This window comes from Sapajus apella, unplaced genomic scaffold (assembly GCF_009761245.1).
Source record: "Sapajus apella isolate SASKATOON/1434 unplaced genomic scaffold, GSC_monkey_1.0 scaffold22, whole genome shotgun sequence".
In the NCBI taxonomy this organism is placed as follows: domain Eukaryota; kingdom Metazoa; phylum Chordata; class Mammalia; order Primates; family Cebidae; genus Sapajus; species Sapajus apella.
Window position 1 is genome coordinate 5,601,897 of NW_022436962.1, and position 23,526 is coordinate 5,625,422.

The 23,526-nt window shown below is 51.6% G+C and overlaps 1 protein-coding gene across 1 annotated transcript; it reads left to right on the forward strand.

The window, feature by feature from the left end:
- Positions 1–4,723: 4,723 nt before the first annotated feature.
- Positions 4,724–10,096, forward strand: ELF3 (E74 like ETS transcription factor 3). The gene is made up of 9 exons (XM_032288736.1): positions 4,724–4,923; positions 5,349–5,519; positions 6,171–6,392; positions 6,564–6,656; positions 6,860–6,979; positions 7,167–7,256; positions 7,400–7,516; positions 8,030–8,225; positions 9,305–10,096. The coding sequence occupies exons 2-9, from the start codon at positions 5,357–5,359 to the stop codon at positions 9,417–9,419; spliced, it is 1,116 nt and encodes a 371-aa protein (XP_032144627.1). The 5' UTR covers positions 4,724–4,923; positions 5,349–5,356; the 3' UTR covers positions 9,420–10,096.
- Positions 10,097–23,526: the final 13,430 nt, after the last annotated feature.

The following is a 23,526-nucleotide window of genomic DNA, read 5'->3' on the forward strand; positions in this document are numbered from 1 at the left end:
GCCAGCTAGGGAAGGAGATGTCCAAAATAGCTGAGACGTCTCCTTCCCCGGAGGAGTTGGGAGAAAACTCCGCTTCTCCAAGCTCTTGCGGTGAGGCCTGACGGCTGTCAGGGACGCCCGCAGACATCATGGGCTTAGTTGTCTACGTGATGCTGTGCTTCAGGGCTCACGTTCCATGTCCACTCTCATGTTCTGCTTCTGCACCTGGTTCCGTTTTTCTTAGAAAAGATAATCAGTAATAGTAATATAAATCTGAATGTTGTACTTCTTTCTTGATAAGTTTGGAAAAAGTACTGATACATTATGCTCCTTACCTCACTTCGGGTGCCAGAAATAGCCGAGCCCCAACCTGAATGACACGTGACGTACTTGACACTATCACTGCCACGCCCTATCTGCCCTGCCCCCAGTCTTGGACCAAGACCACGCCCTACCCACCCTGCCCCCAGATATGCAACTCAATAAAAGTGAGAGCCTCCGGCACTCGGGGCCACTGCTGGTCTCCTGCAATTTGGGTAGCAGTGCACCTCTAGGCCCAAATTCTCTTTTCTGTGTGTCTTGTGCCTTTTATTTCTACAATATCTCGTCTCTGCACCAGCCAGGAGGGGCTCACAGAACTCTGTAGGGCTGGACCCTACACAGGCGCAGTGGCTGATGCCTGTAATCCCAGCACTTTGGGAGGTCAAGGCGAGAGGATCGCTTGAGCCCAGGAGTTTTGAGACCAGCCTGGCCAACATAGCAAGACCTCATCTCTACAGGAAAAAAAAAAGGCCAGGCATAGTGGCTCACACCTATAATCCCAACACTTTAGGAGACCTAGCCAGGCAGATCACTTGAGGTCAGAAGTTCGAGACCAGTCTGGCCAACATGGTGAAACCTCGTCTCTACTAAAAAATAAAAAATTAACCGGGTGTGGTGGCGCACACCTGTAGTCCCAGCTACTTGGGAAGCTGAGGCAAAAGGATCTCTTGAACCCAGAAGGTGGAGGTTGCAGTGAGCTGAGATCGTGCCACTGCACTCCAGCCTGGGTGACAGAGCAAGACTTCATCTCAAAAAAAAAAAAAAAAAAAACAGCTGGGCATGGTGGTGCATGCCTGTGGTTTCAGCTACTCAGGAGGCCGAGGTAGCAAGATCACTTGAGCCCAAGAGGTCAAGTTTGCAGTGAGTCCTGATTGTGCCACTGAACTCCAGCCTGAGTGACAGAGTGAGACCCTATTTCAAAAATAAAAAAAGTGTTTTAGGACTTTTTCTCTACCTTTCTCTCCATCCCCAGGGTTTCACTGGGCCTCACCTGTCTTTGGTCCTAGATGACTGTGAATGGTGTGGGAATCAGTAAAGTCTTTTAGAACTTAGCACTAAATTCTGATTTCCTGGCCTCAACATGGGACCTAAGCAGTTAGCAATCTGGGTTTGGGAGTGGCATGAGGGGAGGGTTGGAAGAAATATTTAGTGTGTTTCAGTTGCCTTTCTTCAATACAAGGCAACCCTGAACCAGCCTGTTCACAGCTCGGCTCTGTCCTCAGCTTTAGGTCATCAAACAGGCTTCCTCCCTCTGCACGAGCGTTGGGAACTGTCGATTTGCTTTCACTCAGCAAGAGCAAGGCGTTAGTGGTGACCAAGTGGTGGACTGGAGAACCCTCTGCCCCGTGGCACACTCAGCTCCACCCTCAGAGACGGTGACGTGGGTCACAGGAGAGGGATCTGGAAGCCCGGGTTCGGAGGAGCTACTCCAGGCACTGGCGTTTTGATAGCAAACTGCTCCTGCGGCTCTTTCAGGACTGTTCCTGGCAGTATGTTAACCGGCAAGGACTATTTTCGGGCTATCCAGTTGCCTCCCCCTCTCCCCCACATGTTACCTAGCTTATCAGCAGCTATGTTTCTTTGCTCTACAAAACCTGTAGCACCAATAGGCCCAGTAATCAAGAAGGGTCATCGGAAGCCAAGGCTGGAAGCCCTTGTACAGCCGTTTCGTGACTCCACTAACTTTGTGGGGCCTCCCATTTCTTAGCATGGGTATCCTGAGCTGTGTAGCCTGCCTCATTCGCCACTTTGGTACCTGACAGGCCTACTGGATGTGCCTGTCCTTTTATAGGACATCCTTCCATCCCAAAGATGAGGCTGTGCTGTCATGTGCGCAAGCTCTGTAGGGAGAGAGGGAGCCATCGGGTTGTTCCTGCCACCTCAGAATACTGGGAAGGCCCTGGCGTCCTGCTCCATAGCTCCCTAGACCACTATCCCCGAACCTTGTCCCCACCTGCATCCCATGCCTCCAAGGCACTGACCTCAAATCCAAGTATTTCCCACTTATCTCAAGGTGCTGGCCGACAGGGATTCCTTATCTCAGCTCCCTGTCACCCGTGAGGAAGCCCCAACAAGGCGAGGGAGCTGACAGCCCTCTCATTTTTCTCGTACGTCCTCCTCTTCACCCCGCCATCCCCGGGAGCCCCAGCCAGGTGCTCTTCAGGGCAGGGAGCACGTGAGCAGCCCCGGGGCTAGAAGCCGGTTCTTCCACATTCCTGGGGGAGGGCCTGGGTGGAGGATGTGTCTGCCTCAGGCTCCCTGGGGGAGGCCCCCTGAAGGGCTGGGGAAAATCCTATTGAGCCCCAGGCTCACCTGCCTGCACTGGCCTGGGGATGGGGGGGATCCTTGACTTTAACTCTCTCCTAGGCACCCAGGAGCTTCAGAGAGGAGGAAGGCAAGAAGCAGGTTCTCTGGCCATGACTTTCTTAGTCCTCCGGCTATAGAGTTAACGACAGGAGTATCTCTGGAGGTGGAGTCACCTTTTGTTTGAGTAACCATTTCACCCACCCTGGCTGAGGGTGGCCAGGAACTCCCCAAGCTGTGGCATTAATGGAGGTGGGTCACCCAGATCCTACCTTTTTTTTTTGAGACAGAGTCTGACTCTGTCGCCAGGCTGGAGTTCAGTAGTGCAATCTTGGCTCACTGCAACCACCGTCTCCTGGGTTCAAGTGATTCTCCTGCCTCAGCCTCCAGAGTAGCTGGGATTACAGGCACACGCCGCCATGCCCAGCTAAAATTTTTGTATTTTTGGTAGAGATGGGGTTTCACCATGTTGTCCAGGATGGCCTCAATTCCTGGTCTCGCGATCCACCCTCCTCGGCCTCCCAAAGTGCTGGAATTACAAGTGTGAGCCACTGGATCCTACATTTTAGATACATAAAAAACTAGATCTGAAATTAGCCGGGAATCTGTACCTGAGAGGCAGAGGTTGCAGTGAGCCAAGATCACGCCACTGCACTCCAGCCAGGGTGACAGAGTGAGACTCTGTTTCCAAAAAAAAAAAAAAAAAAAAACTAGATCTGGAAGAGATCTTATGGATTATTAAATTCAGACAACTTCATTTTTTACAGAGTGGGAAACAAGTGCAGACTCCAAGGGTCTCATCCAAGATCACACAATTACAGACACTGGCTACAAGTCCCCTGCCTCTGCCATCCTGTATTACCCCATTCAGGGTCTCAAGGAGGCTCTATAGGACACTGTCCATTGTGTTTCGGGCTGAGTCCATAGAGACAGCCACAGACGTTGGTGGGGGGGCTTTGCCCACAGGGAAGGCAAGGGCTCTGGCCATGGAGCTGGGTGGGAAGACTGTGAAGCCCGAAGACATTGGGTCCTGTGCAGGGAAAGAGCGAGGGTTTCATGTACAAGGCACTTGGATACCTGCATGTGACTCTCAGCCTCACCCCTTCGCCAACTCTGTGTAGCCTGGGCAAGCCATTCAACCCTCCACGATGCAACTTTCTTGTTTATAAAATGGGAATAACCATGCATTCCTTACAGGGCTTTTTCGGTGTGAGAATTAAATGAGAGAATATGCTGAAATGTGCTTGGTAAATACATTTATACTCTGTGTTCCCTCTTTGAATGACATGACCCAGGTAGTCAGGCTTCTGACCGCTAGAGGGCAGCAGAAGGTACTGGAAAACGGGCCAAGTGAAACAGATTAGATGAGGTCTGGAGAGCAGGGACGAATTTATCCATGTGGATTCTGGCAACTCCGGTGGGGAGAGCTTCAGCAGGCGCTGAGGGAAGAACTTTCAAGCAAAGCTGGGTCCTTCAGGAATGATTGCAGCAACCCTGATGCTCAGATGGAGTCCAGGCAGTTGACGGGAGTGAAGACCTTGCCAATGGAGTGGGTGCTGGAGAAGGAGCTCTTTGGTGGGGAGCCGGGGCCAAGGCTAGGCTGGCACGCCCGGCCACCACCAATTAATCCATGGGTATTGCCCAGCCTTGAGCCTGGAGCGTCTCCCAGTTCCTGGCCAGAGTCCTGGGTGTTCTGGGAATAATCCCTAAACCCAATAACTCCTCTCCCTACTAGGCCTCTTTGTCACCGAACCTCTGGAATTTAGGGGCCAGCAGCTTTCTTACCCAGGTCAGACAGGGGTTCATGTTCTTCCCTCACTTGCCCTCCCCCTGCCTGGTCCCTCTCTAGCCTGGCCCCTGGGAAGAATTTCCTGGGCCACAGGGCAGCCAAAAGCACAGATGCCCACCCCAGCAACGTTCCCGCCACCTGCCCAGGCCAGTGCCCTGTGCCCAACCCCAGAGGGTGCGGGATGACAGACTCTGACAATCATTAAACCAGCCGGGCCTGATTTCCCAGCACCGCCTGCTAAGATCCGGGCCAAGTGGCACTGAATATGCAAATCACCTGGGGCCAGGAGCCCAGTCTAAAGGCCAGGAAATCCCCTCCGTCCAATGAGCCACCAGCTCAGGTTACTGAAGGGGACGCACTATAAAGGCCCGAGCTCAGGGAGGAGCTCCCTCCGGGCTCTATTTAGAGCTGGGTAGGGGAGCGCAGCGGCCATACATCTCAGCGCTACCTGGCGGAACTGGATTTCTCTCCCGCCTGCGGCGTAAGCCTGCCTGCCGGCCTGCCTGCCACAGCCGGACTCCGCCACTCCGGTAGGATTCCCTGCCTGTCATTCCCTTGCCCAGCTCTTGGGAAACTGCGGAGGGGTTCAGAGGATTTGCGATTCTGAACCTGCGCACTCCAGTCTAGGATCTCAGAGCAGGAGCGAAGGTGTCCTGAGGGTTGAGGAACAGAAGGAGATTGTCTCTGGGAGGGCAGAATGGCCATGACGCCGCCAGTCTGTCTCCAGGGCCCCAGAGCTCTGCAGAAGCAGGAAGCCCAGCAGCAGGCTCCTGCCGTCCTGCCCTGGTCTGAGATCTTGGAGCCCTTCTTGAAGAGAGAGTGTCCGCAGAGTTACTGATCTTCCTGCCCCTTGGGGATACTCTTGCCCAGGGTTGGGCAGAGCAGAGTAGCTGGGAGTGTAAGGAGAGGACCCTCGTCCCCTCACCAACCTCACCCCGTCTCCCCCTACCCACAGGTAGCCTCATGGCTGCAACCTGTGAGATTAGCAACATTTTCAGCAACTACTTCAGTGCTATGTACAGCTCGGACGACTCCACCCTGGCCTCTGTTCCCTCTGCTGCCACCTTTGGGGCTGACGACTTGGTGCTGACCCTGAGCAACCCCCAGATGTCATTGGAGGGTACAGGTGGGTCTCAGCAGGGTGGGATGGAACATGGAGGGGGAGACAGATCCATCTAAGGGCCTGTTAGACAGATGGGGGAATGGGCGGGGAGGAGGGTCTCTAGGCGAATTCCAGGGCTAGCGGCTGAGACTTAGTATTGAGGTGCTGGGGTTTGTGGGGCTGTGACAGGCAGAGGGAGGTGTCGGATACCAGGACTAGGGTGTTGTGAATGCTACCTCCTGCCCCTACTCCAGGGAGAGCTTCGAGGGCTGAAGTGGGAGTCCCCAGTGTGCACCAGGAATGGGGCTGTGTGTGTTGGGAGTGATGGCTCACGCCTGTAATCCCAGCACTTTGGGAGGCCCAGGTGATTGGATCATTTGAGGTCAGGAGTTCGAGACCAGCTTGGCCAACACGGTGAAACCCTGTCTCTACTAAAAATACAAAAATTAGCTGGGCATGATGGCACATGCCTATAGTCCCAGCTACTTGGGAGGCTGAGGCAGGAGAATCACTTGAGCCTGGGTGGTGGAGGTTGCAGTGAGCTGAGATTGCACCACTGCACTCCAGCCTGGGCCACAGAGTGAGACCCTATCTCAAAAAAAAAAAAAAGGAACGGGGCTGTGAGGTCTGCTGGGCAGCCTGAGCTGAGCCTGTTGCCATGCCTGGCTCTTGCAGAGAAGGCCAGCTGGTCGGGGGAACAGCCCCAGTTCTGGTCGAAGACGCAGGTTCTGGACTGGATCAGCTACCAAGTGGAGAAGAACAAGTACGACGCCAGCGCCATCGACTTCTCACGGTGTGACATGGACGGGGCCACCCTCTGCAACTGTGCCCTTGAGGAGCTGCGTCTGGTCTTTGGGCCTCTAGGGGACCAGCTCCATGCCCAGCTGCGAGACCTCAGTGAGTCCAGGCCCCTGGAGGCGGGGGAGCCGCTCCATATGCTGAGCCGAGTTGAGTTCAGTGTGGCTGTGGGCAGCCCGGAGCTCTGGGCCAGAGGCACAGCCAGAAAGAGCCCTTGAGGGAGGGATGAGGGGAGTGTGACGCTTCCTCCCTTCCTTCCTTCCTTGTCAGCTTCCAGCTCTTCTGATGAGCTCAGTTGGATCATTGAGCTGCTGGAGAAGGATGGCATGGCCTTCCAGGAGACCCTAGACCCGGTCCCTTTTGGTGAGAACCCGTTTTCTCCTTCCTTCCCCAGCCTGTCTTGTCCCATCCCTGCCCCTCCACAGAGTGCTAGAGGTGACTCCCTCCCCAGACTTCTTCCTCCCTCAACTAGAAAAATCGCAGCAGGTCATCAGACCCATGGGCAGCCTCACCCGTCCTAGTCCAGTCCCCTGAGCCCTGTCTGAGTTCTCACCTCCTTTTCCTAGACCAGGGCAGCCCCTTCGCCCAGGAGCTGCTGGACGACGGTCAGCAAGCCAGCCCCTACCACCCCGGCAGCTGTGGCGCAGGAGCCCCCTCCCCTGGGAGCTCTGACGTCTCCACCACAGGTGAGAGCCCTCTCTGGGGCACAACCTCCCTTCCGCCAATTGTCCCTGGTTCCCTCTGGCTCCTGGCACCAGTACTCGGACCCTCTGGCAGGAGCAGGAACAGGCTGGGAAGGGAGTCCTGAGGGCCAGCAGCCTGGTTCAGCAGAGGGTGGGCTGGCAAGGGACTCACTCTGACGACACCCCCCAGGGACTGGTACTTCTCAGAGCTCCCACTCCTCAGACTCCGGTGGAAGCGACGTGGACCTGGATCCCACTGACGGCAAGCTCTTCCCCAGTGGTGAGTCGTGGGAGGTCACCAAGAGGGCGTCCCATTTACCACTGCCCAGAGGGCCCAGCTCTTCCTGCAGGCTTTTCCTGTAGAGGGGCTGCTCCCCCTAACGTCCCCCTCACCCTCCTTGACCTTCCACCCTGTCCCCACAGATGGCTTTCCTGACTGCAAGAAGGGGGATCCCAAGCACGGGAAGCGGAAACGAGGCCGGCCCCGAAAGCTGAGCAAAGAGTACTGGGACTGTCTGGAGGGCAAGAAGAGCAAGCACGGTGAGCTGCGGGGGCGCCTGGGTCTGCCCTGCTGAGGCTGAGCGGCTCCCGGGGGCACTGCGGGGCATCGTGGGTATGCCTCCCCGTTTTCTCTGGTCTCCCGCACGGCGTTGGTTAAGTCTGTGCACATGCTGGGGCTCTATGGTATTGGTCACCACCTGATTGCAGAGCCTGGTTTGGTGGTCCTGGAGAGGAGGGGGAAATAGGGTCCCTGTGGAGGCGACTGGCACTAGAGTCCAGGTGTCCCATCCACTGACCCCAGCTCTCTCTGCACTTGGCCACTGCCTGCCTTCTGCGACCCCTCAGTGATGTGAGGAAGCTGCTGGTGGGTGCTTAGGTGGGCTGAGGAGAAAGGCAGCCACTACAGTCCCCGCACAGAGGGCGCTGCAGGTTCTCTGGAGGGGCCTGCTCCATGCCTGTGGCCAAGTCGGCGGTGCACCGGGGCGGGCGGGGCTGGCTGGCCTTGGGTGAGAGCGGACACTGAACGGAAACTGATGGAAGCTGGCCTTGCAGCGCCCAGAGGCACCCACCTGTGGGAGTTCATCCGGGACATCCTCATCCACCCGGAGCTCAACGAGGGCCTCATGAAATGGGAGAATCGGCACGAAGGTGTCTTCAAGTTCCTGCGCTCCGAGGCTGTGGCCCAACTGTGGGGCCAAAAGAAAAAGAACAGCAACATGACCTATGAGAAGCTGAGCCGGGCCATGAGGTGAGCTGTTGGCCAGGACCCTCAAGATGCGGCCGGACACGGGACAGGCGCTTATGGGCCCATCTCCCTCTTTCTGCTTGCTCCTCGGCTTCATGCAGCAGGCTTCAGTCTGTGGAGTGAGGACAGAAGCAGGGTTGGCCTACTCTGTGGATTAAATGACAACACGGAGGCAGACAGCAGACACAGTGCACTTGAGGGGGCAGGAGCTGTGCCCACCCCAGGGCCTGCCTTTCTCCTCGTTGAAGGAATTAAGTTGCTTTTATCTGGCCTCAGTTTCCTCCTATGGCCAGGGGGAGACTAGGTCATCTTCAGTTCCCGTCCAGCCCTAAAATCATGTACTTTCTTCTTTTTTTTCTTTTTCTTTTTAAAATAGAGACAAGGGTCTCTATGTTGGCCAGGCCAGTCTCAAACTCCTGGTCTCAAAGGAGTCCTGCATCACCCTCCCAAAGTGCTATGATTACAGGCATGAGCCACTGTGCCTGGCCTTTTCTTCTTTTTTCTTTTTTTTTGAAAGAAGGTGTTGCTGCAGTGGTGCGATCTCAGCTTACCACTACCTCCACCTCGCGGGTTCAAGTGATTCTCCTGCCTCAGCCTTCTGAGTAGCTAGGACTACAGGCATGTGCCACCATGCCCAGCTAATTTTGTATTTTTAATAGAGATGGGGTTTCACCATGTTGGCCAGGCTGGTCTCAAACTCCTCACCTCAGGTGATCCGCCCGCCGTGGCCTTCCAAGGTGCTGGGATTATAGGCATGAGCCTCCGCGCCCAGCCGCCTGGCCTTAAAAATCACATAATTTAATGATCAGACCCAAGTCATAGCCATAGGATACAAAGAAGCAAGGGCAGAGAGCCATGCGTCCTGGCCACAGTTACAGGCCAGTGTAAGGACAGAGCAGATAGCTCCTGCTTACAGGTGGGAAGAACAGAGGAGTTCAGGAAGTGTGAGTCAGGCTCAGGTTAGTCAGGCTGAGACCTGTGGGCACGGGTCACCCAGGGGTAATGCGGGCCACGTGGGAGGGCTGGCCGTCTGGGACCCGTTTCCTGCCTAAGCACCTCTGACCATCCTTCTCCCCACTCAGGTACTACTACAAACGGGAGATCCTGGAACGGGTGGATGGCCGTCGACTCGTCTACAAGTTTGGCAAAAACTCCAGCGGCTGGAAGGAGGAAGAGGTTCTCCAGAGTCGGAACTGAGGGTCGGAACTATACCCGGGACAAAACTCATGGGCCACTCAAGGCCTGCAACCACTCCTGGGAGGACAGGCAGGCCAGATGGCCCCTCCGCTGGGGAATGCTCCCAGCTGCGCTGTGGAGAGGAGCTGAAGTTTTGGTGTAGTGTCTGCCGTCGTCCTGGGACTTGGAGGCTGTGGCCTCGCCTCCCCGGCCTCCTCTTGGAATTACAAGCCCCGGGGTTTGAAGCTGACTCTATAGCTGCAAGTGTGTCTCCTTTTATCTGATGCCTCCTCAAACCCAGACTAAACGGAGACGGCACCTTCCTCCTGCAGACACCTGGACTGAGCCAGGGAGACCTGGGGAGGCCCTAGGGGAGCGCCGTGATGGAGAAGACTGAGCAGGGGCTCCAGCACCTTCTTTCCGGACTAGCGTTCACCTCCCTGCTTGGTGCTTGGGCTCTACAGGCAGGGGTCAGAGCACTCCCTAATTTATGTGCTATAAATATGTCAGATGTACATAGAGATCTATTTTTTCTAAAACATTCCCTTCCCACTCCTCTCCCACAGAGTGCTGGACTGTTCCAGGCCCTCCGGTGGGCTGATGCCGGGACCCCTGAGGATGGGGATCCCGGCTCCTTTCTCCTGTGAATGGAGGCAGAGACCTCCAATAAAGTGCCTTCTGGGCTTTTTCTAACCTTTGTCTTAGCTACCTGTGTACTGAAATTTGGGCCTTTGAATGGAATATGGTCAAGAGGTTGGAGGGGAGGAGGATGAGCGTCTACCAGGCCGAGGGTGAGGGCACAGGCTGACGAAGAGGGGAGTGGCAGGTTTGGGCTTACAGACAGGTGGGCTGGGGGCTGGGAGACGAGCAAAGGAAGCAGGTGAGGCTGCTGGAGAACACCTGCAAGACTTCATGCAAGGACATGAACTCAGAAAGTGGAGGTCAGGAGCATCCTAATGTCACAACACTTCTCGGGTGACCTTGACCTTGACCAAGTCTGTCCTCTTTAGGACTGATTCTTCCTATAAGGCTAGGGTTTGGACCTGATGTTCTCAAGATGTCTAGAATTGCATGGCTGGCCTTGTGGGACAGATGCTTCTACATTCCAGCCAAATGGGCTGTAAGCTGTATATCTGTCATATGAATCCCAGTTTTTGAGTCTGACAAAATCAGAATTAGGATCTTGTAAAGGGGGAAAAATAAGTACTCGTTGAGAAAGAATGAGAGGAGTTACATTTGGTGAAAGCATAGTCTTTCTCTCTTTTTTAATAATTGCAACTTTTACTTTAGATTTAGGAGGTACATACACAGGTTTGTTGCATGGGTATAGTGTGTGATGAGAATGATCCTGTCGACCAGGTAGTGAGTACTGCACCCAGGGACAGTGTAGTCTCATGCCAGGCACTGTGCTGGCCCACGCTGCCTTGTTTAATCCTCCTCCAAGAAGAGAAGAGACGCGGTATTCCCATTTGACGTGTGGAAAGAGGTTCCAGGTGTGCCTTGATTCTGTCCTAAAATCTTTTCCCGGGAGCCTTTCCTGGTGTAGGGGCTTTATCCTCAATAGATGCCAGAGCTGTTATTCTGGTTCCACAGTGATAATGTGTCTAGGTTTTAAGGAGAACAGTTCATTGATGTTACTTATGAAGAATACCTTCCAGGTGGAAAGTGCCTTGAGTCTGAGGCTTCACACTCCATAGAGCACATTCAAATCCCATTCGTGGGTTTGAAATACTGCTCTGTCATCTTGGAAATACCAACCGGATTATTGGCTGAAGTGATGTGGGTAAAGAAGGGATCCTAGGGAAACGAAAGCTTGTGTGTGGATGTCTGGAAATGTGGCTTGCTCTGGAGGAGCAAGAAATGGTGGAAGGGAGAGTGGAGAAATTGGCTGGAGAGAAAAGTGGGGTCATGAGAGAGCCCGGAATCCTGGAGCCATTTTGGAAAAAGACTATTACTTACATTTCCCTTCTGAAGTGTGAGCCAGTTAGACAAAGGGGTTGTGGGCAGGGCATAGATTTAGCCTCAGAAGCTGGGGAAGCTTTCACAACTACTTAGTCCAAAAATGACCCCATTTCTTGAAAATTATACATTAGACTTGGGGCTAATTTCCCTCGCCACAATATCTTGGGTCCTTGCACCCTTAAGAGAGGTGGCCCAGTGTGGCCTGAAGTCACCTAGCCAAGTGTGGGAGGAGCCTCTGGAGCCCAGGCCAGCTTGTTTGGCCTCCCTTGACCCCCAGCCTCTTCAGCTCCTAAAGGAGATCCTAGCAGAGAGGAGGGCTGGGAATGTGGCGCTCAGCCCCTTTATCCTCTCCTGGAGAGCTGGGGCAGGTGCTGCCCACTGCGCTGACCTTTGTCCTGCCATTTGCAGTTTATGAGGCGCTTTCCTCATCCCATTATCTCATTTGATCCACCCCACAGCTCTCTGAGGAGACTGGGCGTCCCGTTTTACTGACAAGGCTATTGGCAGGCCGAGGTCACCGGCTGGGCTGGGTGAGAGCCGGGACCGGCTGGCAGCATGCCTGCCCCCACGCCGCAGCTCGATGGGGCCGCCTGGGCAGGTGGCCTCTGCAGGGCAGTGCTGGACAGCCTGGAAGAGGGCAGCTCTGGGGAGGGACGTCTTTCTCCCCAACAGTGCTCTCCCCTTTCATCCCTCAGGATGCTGCAGAGTCTTGGCACAGACCCCTGGGCTGGCCTCTGTGCTGCCCTCTCTGTCGGGCACCAGGCACTCTTACCCCAACTCTCACCGGTCCAGGGGCCTCTGAATGGACTCCTCCTCGCAGGAGATGGGCCCCATCTCTCACCCAGCCATGGTCAGGGTCCCCTCAGGTGCGTCCTGGCTGGGGGGTGGGGTCGGGGAGGAAGCCACAGGGCCAGGCTGTTTATATCCTGCCCTGCTGGAGCTGCTGGTCACCTCTTATCTGCTTCTGTGGGGTTGGGTGTGTCGCTGTGCAGGTCAGAGGGAGGTCACCCCTCCCATGGTGTTTGGGTGTGCCTGAGGAGGGGCTGGGGTCGGCCTCCCGGGACAGTTCTGGCTTTTCCCACAGCCCCACCTGTCCCACCAAGTCTTGGGAAATCTGGCTTCTCCTAGGGGAAGTGGGTGAAGGGGCTGCATTTCTGCGGAGTCTGGCTTCAGTCTGCCCTCTCACTGCAGCTGTCTGTTTACACAGCCCTCTCCCTCCCGGGCTGCGGGCACGGGGCAAGTGCTGGGCTTACTCACCTCGGCACCTCGCACAGCGCCTGGCACAGAGGAGGTACTCGATAAATATTTGTTAAATGGCCCCGTGACTCTCCCTGTCCTGGCCGCCACCTCCCTCACATACCACACACACACTCATACATGGGAACTAAAGTCACACACACACTCACAAAGACAAATATTCACAAGTCCTCGCACATGCCCCTGCACGCTCTGCAGACACTGCCTACTCTCATGCACTCGCGTGGGCCATATTCACAGCCTCACACACCTGCACACACCAGCACACACGACACACTCCCACCTCACAGTCTCGCACAGCCACATCCTGGGCTGTTTGCCCTACTCATCTCCTCCCTGGGGGCCCTTCTATGAGGCATTGCCTCACCTCCTCTTCGGCCCTTTTCCCCCACTGCCAGATGGGTTCAGCCCTTGCCTCCAGTCAGGACAGGCCTGGTAATTTGCAGAGCTCAGTGCAAAGTGAAAGCTTGGGCCCTTTAAGTAATTATTAGGCCGGGCGTGGTGGCTCACACTTGTAATTCCAGCACTGTGGGAGGCCAGGGCTGCTGTACCACCTGAGGTCAGGAGTTCGAGAACAGCCTGGCCAACATGTTGAAATCCCATCTCTACTAAAAATACAAAAATTAGCCCGGCGTGGTGGCATGCGCCTGTAATTCCAGCTACTCAGGAGGCTGAGGCAGGAGAATCCCTTGAACCTGGGAGGCAGAAGTTGCAGGGAGCGGAGATCGCGCCATTGCCCTCCAGCCTGGGCAACAAGAGCAAAACCCCATCTCAAAAAAAATTTTTATTTTTATTTTATTTTTTGAAGTGAAAGGTCTCACATATTTATTACTGAACCCAGGCAACCAAAACCTTCTTTTCTTTCTTTTTTTTTTTTTAACATAAATAATGGAAGCACTGTGCGTTGTACTAACTAATGTCTTCATAACAGATACAGAAAGGAAACTGTTCAAACTTCTCCAGATGGCGGTGACATTTTTCAGCTTGATTTGGTAACATGACTGTGACCTACAGACAGCATAAATATGAGTGCCATTGCATGTGTAATTTCTTACAGACCAAGCTTGGTTCTTCTCCAGTGTCTCCTTTTGGAGTTGTACCTGATTTTATTACCAGTTTCCATCCGAATCCACTGGGGAATGGGACGAGTTTGCTTTTGTTTCTTGGCCAGGGATCGCTTAATCCTGAAAGTCTTGTGAGAAGACATGGCGAGAAACGGAGTAATGCACACACCACGATGGCGGAGAAAGGAAGAGAGAGGAAAAAAAATTTTTTTTTGAAATGGCAACAACAGAGCACACATCATGGAGGTTCGGTCCTCCTAGCGCAGGGCCTGTGTGATCGCTGGACAGGCCACACTCAGGAAGGCAGCTCTGCCTCCGTGTGCCGCTGGCCTGTGAGAGCGCCACTGAGGTACCCACCATCCTTCTACTGCAGATGTGTTTGCCACAGTCACCAAAAAATCAACAAGTTGTCAAGGTTTTTTTTTTTTTTGTGCTTTCTTTGAGACGGAGTTTCGCTCTTGTTACCCAGGCTGGAGTGCAATGGCGCGATCTCGGCTCACTGCAACCTCCGCCTCCGGGGTTCAAGCGATTCATCCGCCTCAGCCTCCCGAGCTGCTGGGACTACAGGCGCCTGCCACCACACCCGGCTAATTTTTGTATTTGTTTTAGTAGAGACGGGGTTTCATCATGGCCAGGATGGTCTCGATCTCTTGACCTCGTGATCCACCCACCTCGGCCTCCCAAAGTGCTGGGATTACAGGCGTGAGCCACCACGCCCGGCCATGTTGTCAAGTTTTTAAAAAGCAGGAAAATTTTCACAGGAAAAAATGAATTTGTGGTTTGTCTTTTTAAAAAATTGGCCAGGCAGGGTAACTCACACCTGAAATCCCAACACCAGCAGGCCAAGGCAGGAGGATCACTTGAGCCCAAGAGTTTAAGACCAGCCTGGGCAACATAGGGAGAGCCTATCTCTACAAATAATTTTTAAAAATTAGGAGTGGTGGTGCTCACCGGCTACTTAGGATCTGAGGCCGGAGGATCGCCTGAGCCTGGGAGGTCAAGGCTGCGGGAAGCTGTGGTCGCACGATCCCGCCTGGGCATGATTGGTAACTCTGAGCAAGTTACCTTCCTTTTCTTTTTTTTTTTTTTTTGAGATAGTGTTTCGCTCTTGTTACCCAGGCTGGAGTGCAGTGGCGCGATCTCGGCTCACTGCAACCTCCGCCTCCTGGGTTCAGGCAATTCTCCTGCCTCAGCCTCCTGAGTAGCTGGGATTACAGGCACGCGCCACCATGCCCAGCTAATTTTTTGTAGTTTTAGTAGAGACGGGGTTTCACCATGTTGACCAGGATGGTCTCGATCTCTTGACCTCGTGATCCACCCGCCTGGGCCTCCCAAAGTGCTGGGATTACAGGCTTGAGCCACCGCGCCCGGTCCCTTTCCTTCCTTTTCTGAGCCTCGGTTTCCTCATCTACAAAATGAAGATTGTTCTATATCGAGTGCTTTGTCTTACGAATCACCAGTGAGACCTGGTCTCAAAAAAAATTAAAAATGAAAATAAATGTGAGAAACAGAACGAGAAGATTTGGCGCAGTGAGTCGGCTCTCCCTGGACCACAGTCTGTCACCATGGAGTCAGGCTGCTCCATGTAGTCTTGACTTTACCACCATGCCCACCATGCAGTACCTGTGTGGCCCCAGAGGCACTCAGTTTTCAACCACTGGTGGAACAAAATCTATGCCTCCCTCACCTACTGCTCCCAGACTAGGAGCACGTTTTGTACCCCCTCTACCTGGCAATAGCATCCTATTGCCGTTGGGCATGTTAGCAAGTGAATGAATGAAGTGGGTTGGGGGGTGGGAGGATGCTCATGAGTATGGACACCCAGCCAGCCCCTTCTACTATGAGGGCCTGGGATGGACACCAGAAGCCCCTGATACTTACTGGGAAGTATTGAGTTGTCTCACCTCCAAGACCATTGACTTTTTTTTTTTTTTTTTTTTTTTTTGAGACGGAGTTTCACTCTTGTTACCCAGGCTGGAGTGCAATGGCGCGATCTCAGCTCACTGCAACTTCCGCCTCCTGGGTCCAGGCAATTCTCCTGCCTCAGCCTCCTGAGTAGCTGGGATTACAGGCATGCACCACCATGCCCAGCTGATTTTTGTATTTTTAGTAGAGACGGGGTTTCACCATGTTGACCAGGATGGTCTCGATCTCCTGACCTCGTGATCCACCCGCCTCGGCCTCCCAAAGTGCTGGGATTACAGGCGTGAGCCACCGCGCCCGGCCGACCATTGACTTTTAACTCAGTTCAGTGCATGGTGTGTCATGGGCCCTCAGGCACACTGGGCTATCTCTGCATGGTCTTCTGGGCTGTGCATGGCTGCTGAACCTGGAGTGCCCAAAGATGCCACCACTGCCCAGCAGTCTTGTCCCTTCCCCACCCTCTGCTGAGGGAGGAGAGTTGGCAGAACTTCATTCGTCCATGAGATAGCTCTGCATATACTTCCCCCTCAACACGTCTTTTTACAAGAAGAACAAGCACTTGAAATTAGCCCGTGTACATAACTACCAGTGATCTGAGCGCTCAGTGCAGAACACTCTCTTTTTTTTTGAGACAGAGTCTCGCTCTGTGGCACAGGCTGGAGTGCAGTGGTGCATTCTCAGCTCACCACAACTTCCGCTTCCTGGGATCAAGAGATTCTCCTGCCTCAGCCTCCCGAGTAGCTGGGACTACAGGTGCATGCCACCATGCCCAGCTAATTTTTGTATCTCTAGTAGAGATAGGGTTTCACTATGTCGGCCAGGCTGGTCTCAAAATCCTGACCTTGTGATCTGCCTGCCTCGGCCTCCCAAAGTGCTGGGATTACAGGTGTGAGCCACTGCATCTGGCTTATAACACTCTTCATTTTGTAGATGAGGAAACTGAAGCTCAGAAAAGGAAGGTAACTTGTTCAAAGTCACAAATCATGCTGACTTGGAGTCTGAGCTTAATGTTGACAGCTGACCGCTTAATGTTGACAGCTGACCGCTTACTGAGTACCTATCAGGTGCCAGGCAATGTGTCAAGTTATTGCTTTAGATACATCATTCCTTCTCTCTGTGTTTCTTAACAATCTGCTGTGTGCCTGGTTCCATGCAGGGTACCAAAGACCCAGGAGGGAAGAGGTCACCAAGGGACAGTAGAAACCCTAGGCTAGGGCTGGGCACAGTGGCTCAGGCCTGTAATCCCAGCACTTTGGGAGGCCGAGGTGGGTGCGTCACCTGAGGGCAGGAATTTAAGGCCAGCCTGGCCAACATGGTGAAACCCCGTCTCTACCAAAAATACAAAAATTAGCTGGGTGTGGTGGCATGCACCTGTAGTCCCAGTTACTTGGGAGGCTGAGGCAGGAGAATCGCTTAAACCTGGGAGGAGGAGGTTGCGGTGAGCCAAGATTGTGCCACTGCACTCCAGCCTGGGCAACAGAGTGAGACTCCATCTCAAAAAAAGAAAAAAAGAGAGAAAGAAAGCCTAGGCTAGAGCCTAGGAAATTCCAAAGACAGCTATATCAATCTCTCAACAATGTGGAGGATGAGTGTCTCATTTCATAGATGAGCAAACTGGAGCTTCAGAGAGGTTAAGAATCAGGTTACGCTCTGAGAGACAGTAGTAAGTTTAGGAAAACAGAGCTTGAAACCTGGCTTCTTTCTTCAGTTCCACAACTGATACTGCTTTGAGAGGTTCTGAGCGACCCAAATGTCTCTGCTGCATGGGTGCCTGAAATCCCACCATTAGATGTACAGCTTGAGGAATGCCCCGTGGACATACAAGCATGCCTGGGGTGGAGGGTGGATTCAGTGAGCCTCAATTTCCAGGTACCCTCGAATCCTGCAGGAAGATGGGAAGTAAGTTTTCAGTTCTTGAGAACCTCATGGTGGCCGTCCCTTTGGATTGCTGCCCTCTCATTCTTATTCTCCTCCTGCTCCTCCTCCTCCTCCTCCTCCTCCTCCTCCTTAGCCTCCTCCTCCTCCTGCTACGTGCAGGGCTGGGCTGGGGCACCAGCAGCAGCAATTAGCCCAGCTCAGCCGCCCGTTACTGGAACCTGCATGTCAACTCTGGAGCTGATCCAGGAAACCACACCCAGTGTCCTGCATGACTCAACCTCACCTGCCCCCTCCACACCTGCCAGCCTTAGTGATCCAGTCCACAGTGCCAGGGAAAAGTCCCAGCATCCTTTGGTCAATCCTCATCTACTCCATGTGTTTGTAAGGCAAGCCGGGATTTAGAGTCTTTGTATCACAGACTTGATTCTGGGCTCATTTCTAGCCAGAAGAGAAGACTCATTTCTGCCTGGAACGTTCCAGGCAGAGCAAATGCTAGGGATTGGAAAACTAGACTCTCTATGGCAAATGCAGGCAGATATACCTCCTCTTCACTATCATCACTTGAAATGTGAGCAGCTTAAGGCCATGGGAGATATTATTTTTCATGCATCAAATTGGCAAAGACTTTAAAAATGCCCCTGATGTCTAGAGCTGGTGAGGATATGAAGAAACTCCAACTTGACATAAACCACTGGTCAAGGTGTGAATGGAGAGACATTTCCTTTTTTTTTTTTTTTTTTTTTGAGATGGAGTCTTGCTCTGTCGCCCAGGCTGGAGTGGAGTGCAGTGATGCAATCTCAACTTACTACAGCCTCTGCCTTCCAGGTTCAAGCAATGCTCCTGCCTCTGCCCTTGAGTAGCTGGGATTACAGGCACACCACCATGATGGTCGATTATTTTTTTCTTTTTTTTTTTGAGACAGAGTCTCACTCTGTCACCCAGGTTACAGTGCAATGGCTTGGTCTCAGCCCACTGCACCCTCTGCCTCCCAGGTTTAAGCGATTCTCCTGCCTCAGCCTTCAGAGTAGCTGGGACTAAAGGTGCGTGCCACCACACCCAGCTAATTTTTGTATTTTTAGTAGAGATGGAGTTTCACTATGTTGGTCAGGCTGGTCATGAACTCCTGCCCTTGTAATCCACCCGACTTGACTTCCCAAAGTGCTGGGATTACAGGCATGAGCCACTGCACCTGGCCTGGATAATTTTTATATTTTTAGTGGAGAAGAGGGTTTCACCATGTTGGCCGGACTGTTCTCAAACTTCTGACCCCAGGTGACCTGCCTACCTCAGCCTCCCAAAGTGCTAGGGTTATAGGTATGAGCCACCATGCCTGGCCGAGAAACACTTTCTTTCTTTTTAACTTTTATTTTTATATATATATATTTTTGGGGGACGGAGTTTCGCTCTTGTTACCCAGGCTGGAGTGCAATGGCGTGATCTCGGCTCACCGCAACCTCCACGTCCTGGGTTCAAGCAATTCTCCTGCCTCAGCCTCCTGAGTAGCTGGGACTACAGGCACGCGCCACCATGCCCAGCCAATTTTTTGTAGTTTTAGTAGAGACGGGGTTTCACTATGTTGACCAGGATGGTCTCGATCTCTTGACCTCGTGATCCACCCGCCTCAGCCTCCCAAAGTGCTGGGATTACAGGCTTGAGCCACCGCGCCCGGCCTATTTTTATATATTTTTAAACAATTTTTTTTTTTTTGAAATAGGTTCTTACGCTATCACCCAGGCTGGAGTGTAGTGGCGTGAACATGGGTCACTGCAGCTGTGAGCACCCCCCCCCAGGGCCCAAGTGGCCCTCCCACCTTAGCCTCCCAAGTGGTCAGGACCACAGGCATGTGCCACCACACCCAGGTAATTTTAAAATTATATATATATGTGTATATATATATATATATATATATGTGTGTGTGTGTGTATATAGATATATATACCCAGCTTCCCAAAGTGCTGGGATTACAGTCATGAGTCACCAAGCCTGGCCAGATGCTGGACATCTTATGTAGAACAGAAACTATTTAATTTCTAGTGACTTATTCTCCAGATATACTTTCATATTGGTACAAGGATAGTCATTGCAGTATTTTTCAGAAAATATTTATTTGTATTGGGATATGAATTTAAAAAATTAGTCATTTGGCCAGGTGTGGTGTCTCATGACTGTAATCCCAGCACTTTGGGAGGCCGAGGTGGAGGATTACTTGAGGCCAGAAGTTTGAGACCAGTCTGGCCAACACTGCAAAACCCTGCCTCTACAAAAAATACAAAAAATTAGCCAGGCATAGTGGCATGAGCCTATGGTCCCAGCTTCTTGGGAGGCTGAGTGAGAGGACCACTTGAGCCCAGGAGGCAGAGGTTGTCGTGAGCCAAGATCACACTACCGCACTCCAGCTTGGGTGACAGAGCCAGACCCTGTTTCAAAAAATAAATAAATAAATAGAGAGAGAAGAAGAAGAAATCATTCTAGGCCAGGTGTGGTGGCTCACACCTGTAATCCCAGCAGTTTGGGAGGCTGAGGCAGGCAGATCACCTGAAGTTAGAAGTTCAAGACCAGCCTGACAAACATGGAGAAACCCCATCTCTACCAAAAATACAAAATTAGCCAGGCATAGTGGCACGTGCCTGTAATCCTAGCTACTTGGCAGCCTGAGGCAGGAGAATTGCTTGAACCTGGGAGGCGGAGGTTGCAGTGGGCTGAGATCACACCACTGTGCTCCAGCCTGGGCAACAGACAGAGACTCCCTGTCAAAAAAAAAAAAAAAAAAAGTCATTCTATTAAGTGGTCCTAGGTGTCAGACGTTGTTAGTGTTTTACAGATGCAAACTGAATCCTCACAACCGCCTTTTGATATAGGTCTATGTCATTTCCATTTTGTTGATGAGAAAACTAAGGCACAAAGAATGTGAGTCAGTTGCTCAAGATTTCACAGCTAGTAAATTGTGGGGCCAGTACTCAAACTCAAGCAGTCTGATTTCAGAGCTAGTGCCTCAATCGTATGCACGATGCCTAAATCTCTGCTAATAGTTAAAAAATTACAGTGCACTGAAAAAATAGGTGATTCTGCATGTGGATTAATCTCCAAAACGGATTAAGTGTAAAAGGCAGATGTAGAACAGTGTATATAGTTTACTGTGTGTGTATTTGTGAGTGACAAAAAAGGAGAGAATCTCTGGAAGGAAACAAAAAAAAACTGTTCAACTGCGTTACTTGTGGAATAGAAATGGAAGTCAGAGTAAGTGAGAAGACTTTTTATAATAGAGCCTATGGGACTATTTGCATTTTTTGCCATAGAAAAGTATTTTTAATGCTTTTGGCATTTTGGAGGGGGGGTTTTGAGACGGAGTTTCACTCTTGTTGCCCAGGCTGGAGTGCAGTTGTGCGATCTTGGCACCTTACAACCTCCACCTACCGGGTTCAAGGAGTTCGCCTTCCTCAGCCTCCTGAGTAGCAGGGATTACAGGCATGTGCCACCATGCCTGGCCAATTCTGTGTCTTTTTTTTTTTGAGACGGAGTTTCACTCATGTTACCCAGGCTGGAGTGCAATGGCGCGATCTCGGCTCACCGCAACCTCCGCCTCCTGGGTTCAGGTAATTCTCCTGCCTCAGCCTCCTGAGTCGCTGGGATTACAGGCGCGCGCCACCATGCCCAGCTAATGTTTTGTATTTTTAGTAGAGACGGGGTTTCACCATGTTGACCAGGATGGTCTCAATCTCTTGACCTCGTGATCCACCCACCTTGGCCTCCCAAAGTGCTGGGATTACAGGCTTGAGCCACTGCGCCCGGCCTAATTCTGTATCTTTAGTAGAGATGGGGTTTCACCATGTTGGTCAGGCGGGCCTCAAACTCCTGACCTCAGGTGATTTGCCCACCTTGGCCACCGAAAGTGCTGGGATGACAGGCGTAAGCCACTGTGCCCAGCGCTTTTAGCAATTTTTAAGACAGTATTTCAGGCCAGGCGCAGTGACTCACACCTGTAATTCCAGCACTTTGGGGAGCTGAGGTGGGTGGATCACAAGGTCAGGAGTTCGAGACCAGCCTGGCCAACAGGGTGAAAACCTCTCTCTACCAAAAATACAAATATTAACTGGATGTGGTGGCACACGCCTGTAGTCCCAGCTACTGGGGAGGCTGAGGCAGGAGAATGGATTGAACCCAGAAGGCAGAGGCTGTAGTGAGCTGAGATTGTGCCACTGCACTCCAGCCTGGGTGACAGAGCAAGACTTTGCCTCAAAATAAATAAATAAATATAAAACAGTATTTCGTTAACCTCACAACGATTGTATGAAGTAGAAATGCTGATCTTCAATACACAACTGAGTAAAAGGAAATTTAATAAAGTTACATGACTTTTCTACAAGGGTACAAACTTTAGGTGATAGAACCAGGATTTGAAGCTAGTATCTGACCCAAGTCCAGAGTCTATCCCAAATGCTGTGTTATCTTCATGCATTTGTCTTCACTCATCCATTCCTTCATTCAAAAAACACCTATTACACACCTACCCTAAAGGGTATGAAAACATGGCCATTTCTCCCCCATCCCACACTGACAAAAATGGAGTATTTATTGACAATATTGACAGGGGTGTGGGGAGATTGGCTCCATCTTCCATTGCTGGTAGAAGATAGCATGTTCAGGGCTCCTGGAGAATAAGTGGCCAAAGCTTTAAAAATGTACAAGTCCCCAACCCAAGTATTCAACATTAAGGGATATATTTTAAGCAATAATCAGATAAGTGTTCAGAGGTGTATCTACATGGAGATTCATAGCATCTTGGTAACAATCAAAATGTCTCCCAGCGCTTTGGGAGGTCAAGGTAAGAGGATCGCTTGAGCCCCAGAGTCTGAGACCAGCCTGGACAACGTGTATGACCTCATTTCTACTTTTAAAAAATCTAAAGAAAGGGGATCTGTTAAATAAATTGTCATATCCATAAAATGAAACACTATGCAATCATTATAAATAATGATCTTTGACTAATGAATGACATGGAATATTGTTAATGACATTCCATACTGTTAAGTGAAAAAGGCTGATTGCAAAACACCATGCACGGTATTTCTCAATTTTGATTTTAAAATGTAGAAATAACTATGGGTATATGAATGAATAGAAAATAGTCTGGGGCTAGGTAAGGTGGCTCAAGCCTGTAATTGTAGCATTTTGGGAGGCCAAGGAAGGCAGTCAAGAGTTCAAGACCAGCCTGGCCAACAAGGTGAAACCTCGTCTCTACTAAAAATACAAAAATTAGCTGGGTATGTGATGCACACCTGTAATCCCAGCACTCTGGAGGCTGAGGCAGGAGAATGGCTTAAACCTGGGAGGCAGAGTGGGCCGAGATTGCGACACTGCACTCCAGCCTGGACAACAGAGTGAGACTCCATCTCAAAGAAAAAAAAAAGAAAAAGTCTGGGAGAATGCATATCAGCTTAATAACAACAGCTAAATTTGGATAATGATATGATGCATAATTTTTACTTTTGTTTTTATGCCTTTCCATATTGCCTAAATTTTCTTTTACAAAAAGCCTGTATTTCTGTTAAAATAAAAAAGAGGCCATCATGTAGGATGTAGTCAGAAGGTAAAAAAAGAAGAAGGAAATGCTTTCAGGCCGGGCACGGTGGCTCACATTTGTAATCCCAGCACTTTGGGAGACCGAGGCAGGCAGATCATGAGGTCAGGAGCTCTAGACCAGCCTGTCCAATATGGTGAAACCCCATTTCTATTAAAAAATACAAAACTTAGCCGGGCATGGTGGCTTATGCCTATAGTACCAGCTTCTTGAGAAGCTGAGGCAGGAGAATCGCTTGAACCCGGGAAGTGGAGGTTGTAGTGAGCCAAGATCGTGCCATTGCACTCCAGCCTGGGCGACAGAGTGAGACCCTGTCTCACAAAAAAAAAAAAAAAAGGAAAATGCTTTCTTCTTTTTGAAAAATAAACAGTAAATTCAAAAAAAAGTGAAATAAACAACATATCTATATTTGGAACAAGTTAACCAAAGTATGACTCATCTATTTCCTATATGGAATGCTATGCCT